This window comes from Pinus tabuliformis, chromosome J (genome assembly GCF_031772625.1).
Source record: "Pinus tabuliformis cultivar Carrire ecotype Pingquan chromosome J, CPIR1, whole genome shotgun sequence".
NCBI lineage: Eukaryota > Viridiplantae > Streptophyta > Pinopsida > Pinales > Pinaceae > Pinus > Pinus tabuliformis.
This window is the reverse complement of record NC_142295.1, coordinates 270,327,370-270,342,391: the sequence shown is the minus strand read 5'-3', so window position 1 is coordinate 270,342,391 and position 15,022 is coordinate 270,327,370. Positions and strand designations below refer to the sequence as shown.

The following is a 15,022-nucleotide window of genomic DNA, read 5'->3' as shown; positions in this document are numbered from 1 at the left end:
AAAGCCTGCCAATAAAATAGAAAAACAGCAATAAAACAGTACGTTGGAGTTGTCCATTAATGAATGCGCTAGAAGGAAAAAGGTCTAGTGCACAAATACGGAGAGAGAACCAACTAAAGAACAACAATGTGCAAACACTATACATGGTTGTCCCTAGGCTTTAACAACACTCTATATTAAAGAGCCTTCATTCAGTGACCAAAATACGATATACAACTAAAGATTGACTAGTGTATCTACATCAATCATGTAGGTAGACAACCTCCCAAGAGTGATATGGGCCCACATAAGAAATTGTTTGGGGAAAGTCCCTCAGAAGGAAGTGCTTTTCCTGTAAAGAGGGTAAAATTCATTGGAGATAGCTGAGAAACACTCAAAGTACAGCGCTTGTATAGGGATAAAACCTTGGAAGAACAGATCAGAACCCACAGCCCTGTAGGAGATAACGAAATTCAAAGAAAAAAAAACACCTTTGAGCCAAATGCAAATTTAAACCTTGAAAGAGATGATCCAAGCAAACTTTTGAATGAATGGTTGTAGTGAGCACTTATAGGTAGGATAAAAACCTAGGAAACACTAGAAAAGAGGTGAGCCAAGGAAATAGTTCCACAACCCTTAAGGCAATGCCACAAACAAAAAACTTTAGAACAACCTCAAAATAAAAGCTGAAATAAATCAGTTGGTCACAAAATGTCAAGCATGAACAACAAAGTAGGAAACCCAGTGCTGGGCACTCAAATTAATGCACTAGATTTTCATAATTAGCTTATATAACAGGTCCCAACAACCCTAAAAAAATGTCTTTTCCAGCCAACCAAACACCATGAAAAGACCTGCTAGTAAAAGTGGAAAAAAAACACTAAAGCGGTAAAGATACACTCAAGAGGGTTATCAAGCCCACATATCAAAGTTGAGTAGGTTGGCCTTATCCACACATCGCAATACAATAAAAGATTACAATATGACCTTAACCATGATTAAAAGAATAATGATGCATATGAATGGGTCATGGCCACATGTACAGATTACACTAATAATTCCAACATCCATTGGGGTCCTGTAGCTCATGTTGGTGGTCCATCCTAGTGTTCATCGGAGCTAGGATTGTTTTTTCGTTTTTCAGTTTAAGGTTTTCATTTTTAAACAAAGTCACACTCTGTTCACATTCAAAGTTCTAATTCAAGGACCATAAAATTCAGATAAAAAAATTGCATGTTGCAATGAGATTCAGATGAAGTTTGCCATTAAATTCATGTGTGTGTATGTGTATTTTAAAGTATTTAAAAGCATAATTAATTTCCTATAATCTAATTGAAGTTAAAATTCAATTCAATATAAAATATTGCATGTTTAATATATATAATACAATATCAATATAAAGTTCTGGTAGTTCACGTGAATACCCGTGGATGAGTGTTGAGTTCGAGTAGCTGCCAGATGAAGAGGAAAAAAGATATAATGTACTTATATGATAATATAACAAATGTTAAACTATAAAATATATTAATAAAATCTTAAACTAAAGAGTGGGGAAGCCCATACTCTAACACATTTGTGCCAAGCATTGACCCTCTCTGCACGCATGGAGGCCCTCTGTAAATGCTCTCTTAGCATGCATTTTATGTACATTCATTTGCTCTTGGAGGCCTGATGGCCATCATCCCATTGGCTCTTGGAGACATCACGACCCTCGTACAAATAAAAATTGTATGGTTGCACGTGTTTCCTCATTATAGAGTCAAAATTTGAATACAAATGGCCCTACTATAGATTACCCATTGGAATCACAATTGTCGTTAGACCAAAACCCACAAGTGTTAGTCAATGATCACATCGCCAGAGATAAGGATCCATGAGAGGCGGTTAGTCCATGTTACAAAACACACGGGGACCATTGGTTTATCCAATGTCCAACAATCTCCCCCCCAACGCGAGTCACATGTGTACTGAACTCGTGACCTACAATCTAATACCACTTGTTGGAAATTGTTGGAGATTCTAATTCCAACCACCTGTTAGGTGTCAAAACCATCCATCCAAGTGTCTCAATTCAGTTTCAATTAAGTCTAGTTTAGACGAGTTTCACTCCAGCCATTTATTATTGATGTTTCCAATGTAATCTTATTTAACTGATTCATAATACTAAGAAGAGAAGTCTTTTGCTCATCATTTTGTTCTCTTCAATTTTTGTCATGGTATTGGAGCTTAGCTTGTGTGAGACTCCTTGTTAGCAGAAGAAGAGAAGATAGGCTAGTTTGCATAAGACTCCTTGAGAAAGTAGCAACGTGGGTGAAGTGAGAGCAGTAGAGAGAAGAGGCAAGCCTATATAAGACTCTTTGAGAGAGCAGCGGAAGTTTGAAGAAACCTATTGTGGAAAAGGAGCAGAGAGAGCCAGTTCTGAAGAAAAGGGCCGAGATTCTTTTTATAAATATGAACAGCATCCATGGTAACGCATCTGAGAAGTTAACCCACCTGTGCTATTAATGCAGCCCAGAAATTTAGAAGAAGTGTTAAGCATTACTAACACAATAGAGAAAGTTTAAGAGTCGTGTTCGTTTCAAAAACCTACACCGTTCTCACTCAAATGCGGGTTCTCCTCATCCCACAAAGTGTTACCTGTAATATTCAAAAAAATTAGCGTCCACGAGGCACGAGGGAACAAAGGTCAGGGCACGAAGCAAATTGGGACGGAGATTCGCTGGAAAAGCCAAGGTACAACCGTACATGACAAAAATCATATTCGTCATTTTTTAATCTCTTAAATGGAGTATGGTATGATGAACGATGGCATCGTTTTTATAAAGGGTGATTCATTGTTTTCATGTGAAGTTTTTTTATTGGACATGGTAAATCAAAAAAAGGCACGTATAATTTTTTTTCGAAAAGGTTGTATTTAATGTTCATTGAAAAGAGCATTACTATGGAGCATAACATATATTTCTATATGATATAATGTGCCTCTTAAGTGCATATGAGGAAAGGGTCTATATTTTTTTATAAAGGAGGTGCATGTAATGTTTTTAAAAGAACATCATATTGTTTAAAAAAAGTTTTTTAAAAGAGGGAATTTGAAAAAGGGGCATTGCATCCTTTTTTGTCGAAAAAGGAGATTTTAAAAAGGTGCATTGTTCCAATCGACTCTACGTATTGTGATTTTTTTTGCAAAAGTTTTTGTGCAAGCATCGGCCTTTGTGAGTATTTGTAGACTCGTTTGTTTGTGGAAACCAAGAAGCAAAGGCTTTTTTTTGCAGTTAGATGCAATGTCTACAATTTGTTTTGCTTGTTGAGTCGTAGTGAGCCAGCACTCAACATATGGGAAAAGCCCAGAGGCTAAGAAGGTCAAAGCAACAATGGGGGATGTTTGAGATCTTTTTAGATTTGGAAGAGAAAAGGCAAAAGGATGCCTTTGTATTGAAATGCATAAAAGAATTTGTGGATGACAACATTATTCCCCTAATTTCAGATGCCAAGACAACGAAGGAGACTTGGGATACCCTTGAGAGGTGTTTTGGTGTAAGGGGGAGCATTAAAAAATTTGTTGAATCCCACTGTGCTCAGGCACAAGTGAATGACGTCAGTCAAGAATTTGCAGAAGAAGCAAAGAAGGAGGACATAGATGCTCGTGAATCCCACTATGCACAGCTGCAAGTGGATGAAGATTTGGTAAATCCAACAACAGATCTTGCTGATGAAAATTTGGTGAATCCAACAATAGAGCTTGCTAATGAAATTTTGGTGAATCCAACAACAGAGCTTGCTGATGAAATTTTGATGAATCCAGCAACAGAGCTTACTGATGACAGTGAAACTGCCATTGGAGCAGTCAATGCTATGGTGAATCCAGCAATTAATATTGCTAATGTAAATTTTGATGAAGAATTGTTGGCTAATGATGAATGGTTGCAGGTGATGCAACAAAAACATCATATTGACATGATGTTATTTGGTGAGATAATCCCACTTGAATTTGAAAACCAAGTGGAAGACAACATGTTTGCAGCAGCAAAGGTTAGTACAGAAGTGGAAGAGACAGAGGCAGAGATAGAGGCAAAGGCAAAGAAGGAAGCCCACAAACAGAAAACAGAGACAAAAGCAAAGGTAGAGAAAGAAGCGCAACAAGAGAAAACTCTCATTACAGAGCAGAAGGAATAGAACCAATGTGGTTCTGCAAATATTTTTAATTCTAATGTTGATTTCTAGTGTGCAAGTACACAGAACAATTATGAAGAAGAGTTAAATTTCCTTGAAACATGGCTTGCAACACCATGTCTAGATGAGGTGTGCATAGAAGTTGCAGAAATGAATGTTGAAGACAGCATCGATGATGAGCTAATCAATGAAATTTTCAAGTATTGGGGTCCTGAAGAAATGAAATTGTATTATGGTCTTATGTTGTCGCAAATTGATGATGAAAAGTGCAGTACAGAAGATAAAATGTGGCAGCAACCCACATACAAGTCGTTTTTTGAAGAAGTCTAGGATATTCTTAGACAACCTAGAAGAATGGAATACCTGCACCAACAAATGAAGAAACTAAGGTTTGAAGGATACAACAAAGAAAAAAAACTGAAACAATTTAGAGGCTATAAGATCTGGAAGAAGAGAAGAAGAAAAATAAATGTAGTTGAAGTCAATTTTTTAAATTGTAAGCCTAGCTGAGACATAGACTAGTAGGTATCTTAATTAAATTTTATGTGGTTGAAATTAAGGGGGGGTGTTGGAGATTCTAATTCCAACCACCTGTTAGGTGTCAAAACCGTCCATCCAAGTGTCACAGTTCAGTTTCAATTAAGCCTAGTTTAGTCGAGTTTCACTCCAGTCATTTATTATTGATGTTTCCAATGTAATCTTATTTAACTAATTTGTAATATTGAGAAGAGTAGTCCTCTGCTCATCGTTTTGTTCTCTTCAACATTTGTCAAGAATCACGATTGTCGTTAGACCAAAACCCACGGGTGTTATTCAATGATCGCATCGCCACAAATAAGGATCCACGAGAGGCGATTAGTCCATGTCACGAAACACATGTGGAGCGTTGGTTAATCCAATGTCCAACATGCTCAACTGCCCTATTTCACTATGATGTCAGCCTCTTCTACAAGTAAGTTAACATAGCATTTTCCCCGAAAATTTACAAACGAAATTTGAAGTACGGAAAATTTAAACAAGGCATAAAAGTTCAAAGAAATTTGATCTCCAAACATAAAAATACTATTAGATTTTGCTGCTTATTCTGATTCCATAGTTGTTTTAGTTGCATTAAGGAAGAGAGTGTAAATCTCGTTGTATACTCCTTCTGTTTTATTTTCTTGGTGCAGATGTAAATATTTTTCAATCTATATAAGAAGCATACTTCACAGAGAAAATAAAAATATAGCAAACCCTATGCCTTAGCTTTTTAGTGTTCAGATGGCCTATTTTGTAAACATTATCTGATAGTGTGTTGAAATTTCTAAGTATTACCAGTTAGAAATTTTTCTGTATTTTCTGGTTTATTTCGCCTACTTGTTTTAATTACTAACAAGTTATTTAATCATATAAATAATGAAATAAACACAATAAAGTCTAAACCATCTATAGATCAACAGCTGAAGAAATAGACAAACACACAAGGGACACCGTTATTTTTAGACAACCGTCCCCGGAAAAACCCAATGCGGGAAAACCAATGCAGCAATTCTGAGGGTTTTATTATTAAGCAGCTTTTCTTGAGTACACTAGGTGCCAAACTAGATCACCCCACAAAGAAAATAATCTGGTAGTAATACCTCTCTTCGGAAGTAGATATTCTGAAAGTCTACTCCACGAAACCCTCTCCAGCACCTCCCTGAGGCTCAGCGTCAGCCCTCCTGGCCTCTGTGTCAACCCTCTAAGGCTCTACGCAGCCTCTCTATCCCTCTGCATCACTTCTACAACCTCAGCGTCAATCACGCAGGCCCTTCTAGCCTCTAAGTAGTCACTGCTGACCTCTGCGTGGCTCCCTGTGCCTCTGCCTGTCTGCCTCTGTGCTGGTCTTCCGGCACTATCTCTACATCTCTGCCTTGTACTCACTGACCCTCGCTGCAACTCTGATCACTGGTTCGATTTCTCTTAGAAAACCCCGCTCTAGAAAATCGAACTAACTGATCACTCTGGTGTATCTCAACTAACCCTCAAGCCTCCTCTTATACTTTTTCTATTGAGTCTTCAACGGCCGAGATTACATCTCTAATCAACAGCGAAGATTAGATTTGGCTTGATCCATGTCCTTTAGAACCTTCTAAACCATTTTTATATTAATACCCATTAATATTTTTATTTTCCTAAGTTTAGACTTAGGAACCCATTAAAAATATTAATTATTTTAATATCTCCTTCACCGAGTAGAATTTCCCCAAACCATTTATAGGTCTTGGAGATCTCATGTGCTTTAGCGTCTCCACCAATTTTCATGGCTAGAGCACATCCGATGCTACCCCAAATCAACACTCCCTCTTAGCGAGGAATGTGCTCTAGTAATACTCCACCACTGAGCATCACACTGATTATACAGCACCAGTTCTTGTGTTGATGCTAGGCCTTCTTGCCCAACATCATCTACACTACTGCATCCTGTACTGTTGCCCATGGCTCTACCACTACCACTGCTACATCTGTACGGCAACTCACTCTGCGTCTGTGTTGCTGTCAGTCCTTCCTCCCAACACTACATCTACACTGAAGTTCTCTCTCACCACACTGCATTGTGTTGCCCATAGCACTACCACTGCTACTATTGCACTACAACTCAGTCACTGAGAAGTAAGTAACTGATCTACCCAACTATTGACATCCTTGTCAAGCTAGAAACCCTCCCGATGCTGAAGCTCTTTGTCGCTATCCAATGCTCCCTCTGTTGTACTGCAATACCTATGTGCCTCTCGCATTGCTGCAAACACCTTTGTGCCTTCATGCACTGCTGCAACCTCCTTTGTGCCTCTCGCACTACTGCAACCCTCTCTACGCTGCCAAGGACTACTGCACTCTAGCACTCTTTGTCGCTCCATCCCAATCCGCTTCTACCGACATCCGCCATCCTGCTACTGTCACTTCGGGGCTTCCCATGGCCGGATATGATCCAAGAGTTTGGGTACCTCAAGGATCCTACCCCACATCTCCTGTAGTCCTCCTGAATACAGCTCGATGTCTCCCCACCTCTTCTCTAGAAGTACATGAGCACTCATGGCACAATTGTCATCATCCTCTACCTCCTTATCTGCCTTCGTTGGCACTGCCTTGGAGTCAAATGCCTCTCCTTTATTCTTCTTCCTAGGACACTGGTTTGCATAATGGCCCAATTCCCAACAGTTGAAGCACTTTATCTTGGAGAGGTCCTTTTTTTTCCTCTTCCCTTGCCACCCCACAGATGCCAGAGCTACATCCTCTTCCTCCTCTTTCTTAATTGGGCTCCTTTGCTACTACTTCCTGCCTTGGTCAGTGGTTTGATCTCTTCTTAACAAAAAGCTACCCATAGTTCTTTCCAATCTGGAAGATGCTCTCTGCCCAAAATGCTTTGGACAAATGTCTCCCACTCCTCGGAGACTGCGTTTATGGTGGTCCTCACCATTAACTCCTGATCCGGCGTGGCCCCTATGGATGTTAGTCGGTCCTGAATCTCCTTTAACCTGCTGAGGAAGTGATCTACCTACTCACCCTTCTGCATCTGATACGACCGCAGTTGATTCTCTAGTAGCATCTTCCTCTGCAGGAAATGCCCTAATACAATGTCGTCAAGGTGTCCCACATTTCCTTTGTCGTATTCTTCTCGGAAATATGTTGAACCACATGATCCTTGACCCCATCAAGGATTATGCATTTCACCTTGGCCATCGCATCCTCATACCTTTCATTATCAGTTGGATCGACTGGGATAGCCACGATTCTCAAGGCGAAGGCCTTGATGCGATGTCTATCCAAAACAGACAGGATCTTGGCCTTCCAGATGACAAAGTTGGATGCCCCATCCAGCCTGTCCTGATCCCTTTGTCCATTCATGGCCATCTCTGCTCTTCTTTTCAACTCCTCTAAGTCTCTACTTCCCTCCTGGAAGTTCATTGCTAGACTCCCTCTGAGTCTTGATTTCCCTCCTGGAAATCCTCTTGCCAACTAACGAATCGCACCTCTCTGATCTCCTTTGCTCCTGCAACACTGATCTGGATTTCTTGGCTAGAAATCCTCCGCCTAGGTGGTGACTCCCTACTACCTTGGTTATGTCCCGTTAGGTACTGTTCTGCCTCAAGAGCAACAACACCCCACCAGCTTCACTCTTCACAATCTGCCCACAACGTCCTATGCCCCAGCAACTGAAGGACTGAGCCTCTAGGCTCTGCGCAATCCCGACAGTGGCTGAATCGCTCCATTGGCCAATTGTGTTACTCCTACTTGGCTGAGCAGGTTGATGTGGCTCTTCGTGAGCCTCTTCTGCCTCTCACTGCGTCTGTGTTGGCCCCTTCTCTGGCTCAAATTGATGACGCAAGCCCTTTGCGTCAACCCTTCTCTGCTGCTTTCTGCTTCGGAACAACTTATGTCACTCGCGACAGTTGTTTCTGCTACAAATTCTCCGATTCAGTTGGTGCCTTCAACTCTCCTGTGATCTGCAACTTGGCTCTGATACCATGCTGAAATTTCGAAGTATTACTGGTTAGAAATTTTTTTGTATTCTCTGGTTTATTTCGCCTACTTGTTTTAATTACTAACAAGTTATTTAATCATATAAATACTGAAATAAACACAATACAATCTCAACCATCTATAGATCAACAGCTGAAAGAAATAGACAAACACACAAGGGACACCGTCATTTTTGGACAATCGTCCCTGGAAACCTAATGCGGGAAAACCGATGCAGCAATTCTGAGGGTTTTATTATTAAGCAGCTTTTCTTGAGTACATTGGGTGCCAAACTAGCTTACCCGACATAGAAAATAATCTAGCAATAATACCTCTCTTCGGAAGCAGATATTCTGAAAGTTTTCTCCACAAAACCCTCTCTAGCGCCTCTCTAAGGCTCAACGTCAGCCATTATGGCCTCTGTGTCAGTCTGAAACCCTCTGTGTCATCCCTCTGAGGCTCTGCGCAACATCTCTGACCCTCTGTGTCACTTCTACAGCCTCTGCGTCAATCACGCAGGCCCTTCTAGCCTCTGCGCAATCACTGTTGGCCTCTGCGTCAATCACGAAGGCCCTTCTAGCCTCTATGCAGTCACTGCTGGCCTCTCCGTCAATCACGCAAGCCCTTCTAGCCTCTGCGCAGTCACTGTTGGCCTCTGCGTCAATCACGCAAGCCCTTCTAGCCTCTGCGTAGTCACCGCTGGCCTCTACGTGGCTGCCTCTAGCTCTATGTCTGCCTCTCTGCCTCTGCGCTAGTCTTCCGGCACTATCTCTGCTTCTCTATCTTGTACTCACTACCCCTCGCTGCAACTCTAATCACTGGTTCGATTTCTCTTAGCAAACCCCGCTCTAGAAAATCGAACTGATTGATCACTCTGGTGTATCTCCAACTGACCCTCAAGCCTCCTCTTATACTTTTTTTGTTGAGTCTTCAACATCCAAGATTACATCTCTAATCAACGACTAACATTAGATTTGGCTTGATCCATGTCCTTTAGAACCTTCTAAACCAGTTTTATATTAACGCCCATTAATATTTTTATTTCCCTAAGTTTAGACTTAAGAACCCATTAAAAATATTAATTATTTTAATATCTCCTTCACTGGGTAGAATTTCCCCAAACCATTTTTGGGTTTTGGATATCTCATGTGCTTTAGCCTATCTACCAATTTACATGGCTAGAGCACATTCGATGCTATCACAAACAACACAGTGGACTGCATACTATGACTCTTTGGCAATGATAGCCTATTCCATTTCATTGTTGAGGCTATCTATTGGATGTTGACAATAGATGTTAGCAGTTGAAAACTTAATGTTATAACCCACAGATGCTATGTAGTTAATGACAGATGTCCCTGTGTACTAAATGGTTGATCCACTCATGACTAATCTACTATGAATTACATTTCTACCTTCTTAAAAATGAGGTATTCCTCTACAAGTAGCACAAAGATTTAGGTTTTCATATTATGTGCCGCTATTTTCGCACTTTGCATGATATTATTGAATTTATATCATTAAAATCTATAAAAACCATATATTGTATAAAAAACTCTCATAGGATACTTTGCTCCCAAGGTTTTTTTGAGAAAAAAATCTTCATCACTCCCTTTCCCAACATCATTGTTATAGACATAGTAAGACCAACTAAGTGAACTAACTTTGAGGCGGACAGATTTAGCCTATGAAAAAGAGGTCATGTAAGATGCCCATGGACCCTCTCCAAACAGTTAAGTACAAGATATTAGCAGTAAAGAAACTAAGAACACAAGATAATTGATTCCCCTATGAAACATTATTCAGTGGATTTATATTTCTATTCTGTCACGTTACTATGGTAAAGAAAAGTTCAGCTCATTTTGTTTATTCGATGACTAACTTGTTAGGCTTTAGTACCAAGAGTTAAGGATTAGGGCATAATCTTTGCTAAATGTTTTAATAAAACTAAGAAAATTCTCTAAATCCTTTTGTCTTTATTAATTGTAATGCATCATTTACTAAAGTCATATTGATGTTTGTAGCTCGGGCAGGTACTTCTGCACAGGCCTAAGTGTCTAAGCGTGTGAATGTCACCCAGAGTTTCCTTAGAAGACTTGCTCAAGTGTGAGCAAGTTGCTATTGTAACTTAGCCTAATTTCATCTTAAGAAAAGCACATAATTTTTATGTTAGTTAACTGAGCTAAAGAAACTTAGAAAAAGTAACGTAAATTACTTTAATGATTAATCTCAATCGTTGATCTCCACTGAGGCGAAATCTAATCTCAGCGGTCAATGACTTTGGAGATTAGGGTTAGGGATTTAGCTCAATGTAAAGTTATAAAAGCAAAACTAAGGAGAGGAGAAGCCACACCATACAATGGCACTAGCCTTTGAGAGAGGGATTATCTCAAGTGAGAAGTGTGATACTCTAGTGTGCCGGGTCCAAGGAAGTGCAGAGATGCAACATTGGAGATCCAGATCAGCGAAGGAGATCAAGGACAGATCTAGGGCCTGATCTGCTGGAAGCCTGGATCAGATCCAAAGCAATTAGTATCTGTAATTTTTTCCGTTGAGCCATTATCCCAAGAAGAAAGCCCAGGTAAGATTAGATTTAATGAAGAACTGTTGATTGGGCAGAATCTTTTTGTGTCATTGTGATTGAGATTGTTAGTATAATGTTTTGCTTCCGCTAATAAAGTTAAGAATCTAGCTGTGTATTTATTCAGTAGATCTATAATCTGCTAGTTCAATAAAATGTCAAGTGCTACATTCAGGAAAAATTAACAAGTCATTCCCATCACTTTCAATCATATCTTGTTTGAAATTCTTCTTAATTATTAGATTGAATATGTAATAAAAAAGAAGGTGCAAATGCCACAAATTTTGGACACAAGGAGCAACTTGAAAGCAATGAGTTAAAATATAATGGGACATATATAATTTACCATCATACAGAAACATGATAGGGGTTGTCACTTTAAAATAAATGCATCTCACAAGAAGAAAAACATAGCAAAATACAATGTCACAGAGAGAGAGAGAGAGAGTAATCTTGTACTATTTGAATAAATACCTTCTTTCTCAAATCGTTTTGCAAGTTCATTTGAGTCCAAGAGTTCTTTCCTATCATTCAATACCTAAGAAGCAACAATTATGTTAGTCAATAATAAATAAAGACAAAGTTTCCTAGGGGAGCCTTTGTCACAATATCCTTTCTTTCATTACAAACGATCATAAACATGAAGGAGCAAACTTAGCATAATTTCAAATATGCCTAGAAATTATGGATAAGCTTTGTTATAAAATTGATTTGAAGAAATTCTATGAATCGATGCCTCTAACATTGATTTTTCTACTGGCTTGAGAAAAAGGTGCTTCAACTTTGAAGGTTGCAAATATTTGGTGATTTTCAACTTCTGACTCAATGGATGAGGAAGTAATGTGGCTTGAGGATCTATTTGTTACAGACTTGATCAATGAGGTGTTTGCATGGGCTCAGGAATTAAATTAAATCGTGTATGCTCATGTCTTCAGGGAAAGGAACCAAACAGCAGATGCCCTGTCCAATGAAGGTTTACAACTAGAGTGTGGAAAGTGGATTAGCCCAGATAGTGTCTGTGGCCATACCTCTAAAGTTCAACATTTTCCTCTTGCTTAATCTCTATGTATCAACTGAGATTTTGACCCGAAAAGGTCCTTTCAAAAACCATTTGATTTGTAATATGATGGTATTCTTTCCAGTCATTGATGGAGGGACTCTATTTTTTGTTTTAACTTTGAAGTAAATGATGTATATATCTATGCATTAGAAATTCCCGTAATCGATATTCAAGAAAAAGAAACTTTAGAAACATTGCAATTGGAAAAATGGATGACTGAAAAGTTTGTTGATAAGTCAAAATGGGTATCACAAAAAAAATCCGCATAATGCTTCTGCAACGCACAAGCGAAAAAATATAAAAGACCTTATTATCCTTTAACAGAGACAAAATAACAGACTTGAAGAATGAATTTACCTCATTGAAAGGGATGCATTTACTTCCAGGCACATGACCACTTCTAATACCTTTGCGAGGCTCTGGTACTGCACCATCAAACCTAAACCAAAAAATCATTTTCATTACAAACATTATAGACTGCTAGTGTGAAGGTTTAGCTTGCCAATATATATACACTTCTAAAGCCATGGCATACTTGGTGACCATCTAAAATTCAGTTCTGATATATACTATGTTGTCATAAAAATAAGAATAAAAAATTTAATCAAGTAAAAATAATTCAGGGTGCACCAATTCGACAGCACTTATTATGGGTTTTTACAGATCACTTTGAAGATGAAAATATTGTAAGCACTTGTCAGTCGTACTAGTTGAAGTATTTCATACTTATCCAATTGTGTCACTTACTCCTTAATCTTATTTTTTCACATTTCAATCTTTTCCCATATCCGGCCGTGACATAAATTAACCAACGACCATATATACCTATGCATGACAAACAATGGAAGTCTTTATCCCATCTATGATATCTTAATGTCTATAATAAGTTATAACAAAAGGCAACCAATATTGGTTTTCAACCAATATAGCTTTTTTTGTTTACTTAAATTAAAAAATAAAAAAATAAAAAATAAAAAATAGAAAACCTGGGAGGAGTGTCCACCCGAAACATTGGACAGGATCAAAAATCCTCCACGTGCTTCTATCCTGAAAAATCTCTCAATAGAAAACCTGGCATGAAGATCACGCGCCATGGGTGCCCCTACCTACCCACCAATAATGTACATGATTATCATTGCACTAATTTGCCAAAGTAGTGAATGGTGTGTAATCATTCATAGTACATATAGCATAAGATTGCAAAAATAAAAAATAAAAATCAAGTGCTATAAGCGTCAATCTAATCATATCAAAATAACAGTCATCTGCAAATTTTATACCAAAAAGTTTTAAAACTTCTATTCTTGTTTTCAATTTTTAAGAATTTGTTTCCATGATATACACACACACATATGCAAAATGAACAAGTAGGATTTCATAAAGCATACATATACATACATATTCTATATTTTATGATAAAGAAACAAATATTATGCCCCTCTACCAATACACACCCTTGCATATTTGGATGCATTCTTGCATGCATCTTCCATAGCATTGCATTACAAACGCAATGAATATATATCATTAGTGATATCGTGATACAAGATTTTGCTTTAAATTTTGTGCTAGAAAGACTCAAGCTCATAGCATCTCCACATTTATTGGGTGCCCACTGCCCACATTCTAGCTAAATATGATGATCAAGGTGAAAACAAGGGATTATATCATAGCAATCATTCACCATGGATATGTACTAGTATATTCACATACATTCACCTATTATTATAGGTATGTATTAGTGTACATATAAAGTAAGTAGCATATAACAAATATAACCTGTAGAGCCTAGGGATGTATGTTTTTCTACTAGCAAGTGCCAAGCTACTGATGGCTCAACTATGAATATGCTCCCCTGCTAATGTAGCAATCAACCTACACATTCATGCATTAAACCGAAATAGACCATGTTGTGTATGGCGACACTATAAATGAGAGTTGATTATGCAAACATATATATACCATGTTGCACGAGTAATTAACATGAGTACACATTTGTCTAATGTGAGGGACACAAATATTTCTCTTCACCATTTTTCCCAATATATGCTCAAAGAAAGCTACATTTAGAATGCCCTTCTCCCCTAAACTTATTATTCCATGTATGATATGTCAATTTCTCATGCTATAACTAAGATTTTCCATTTTCAATTAAATTACAAGTAATGACGAACTTATGAAGCAAGGATCCAAGCCAAGCAAATAATCCCAAAATATCCCTTTCAAAGAATGGTCCACAAATCAAACATGGAGCAAACCAAACTTAAGTTCAAATATTGGGCATGATAGAGGATATGTTTATTACACTAAGAATTTAGCCCTTCTAGAATTCATAAATAAAGAAAGTCGCTAAAAGATCAATCTCAAAGAGAACAAGTGCAAACCAAAGATGTGAAGAGGTAAACAAAATTTTGTATGTGAAAGCATGTGGGAGAGAAGAGAAGTGAAATGTGAATTCATCTCCAATTGCAAAGCACCCAAATGGATATGCATTGTGATCAAGAACAAGCATTCATACACAGGAAAAATCTAGGAAGCTGTGAGGAAGGAAAAAGTCCAAAAATGAATTTCGGGGGATAAGATTGGAGATGGAACCCTAATTTAACTATCTAAGGAGATCCAAGAATGGAAAACATCAAAGAACACATCCAACATCCAAAAGAACAGAAGGAGATTGACCAAGAAACTAACAATTATAAACAACCCCAAGCTCTAATTGATATTTTTCTAAATAAATGCACCATAAATTAGGA

General features: G+C 38.3%; 1 protein-coding gene across 3 annotated transcripts in view; it reads right to left on the bottom strand.

The window, feature by feature from the left end:
• Positions 1-15,022, bottom strand: part of MST1 (mercaptopyruvate sulfurtransferase 1) — a 292,278-nt gene that overhangs the window by 19,607 nt on the left and 257,649 nt on the right. For all 3 annotated transcript variants that reach the window (XM_089377607.1, XM_089377610.1, XM_089377608.1), the window contains exons 9-10: positions 12,627-12,708; positions 11,684-11,747 (exon numbers count right to left, since the gene is read on the bottom strand). In XM_089377607.1, the coding sequence (XP_089233733.1) occupies positions 11,684-11,747; positions 12,627-12,708 (146 nt within the window). The remainder of the gene's footprint in view (positions 1-11,683; positions 11,748-12,626; positions 12,709-15,022) is intronic.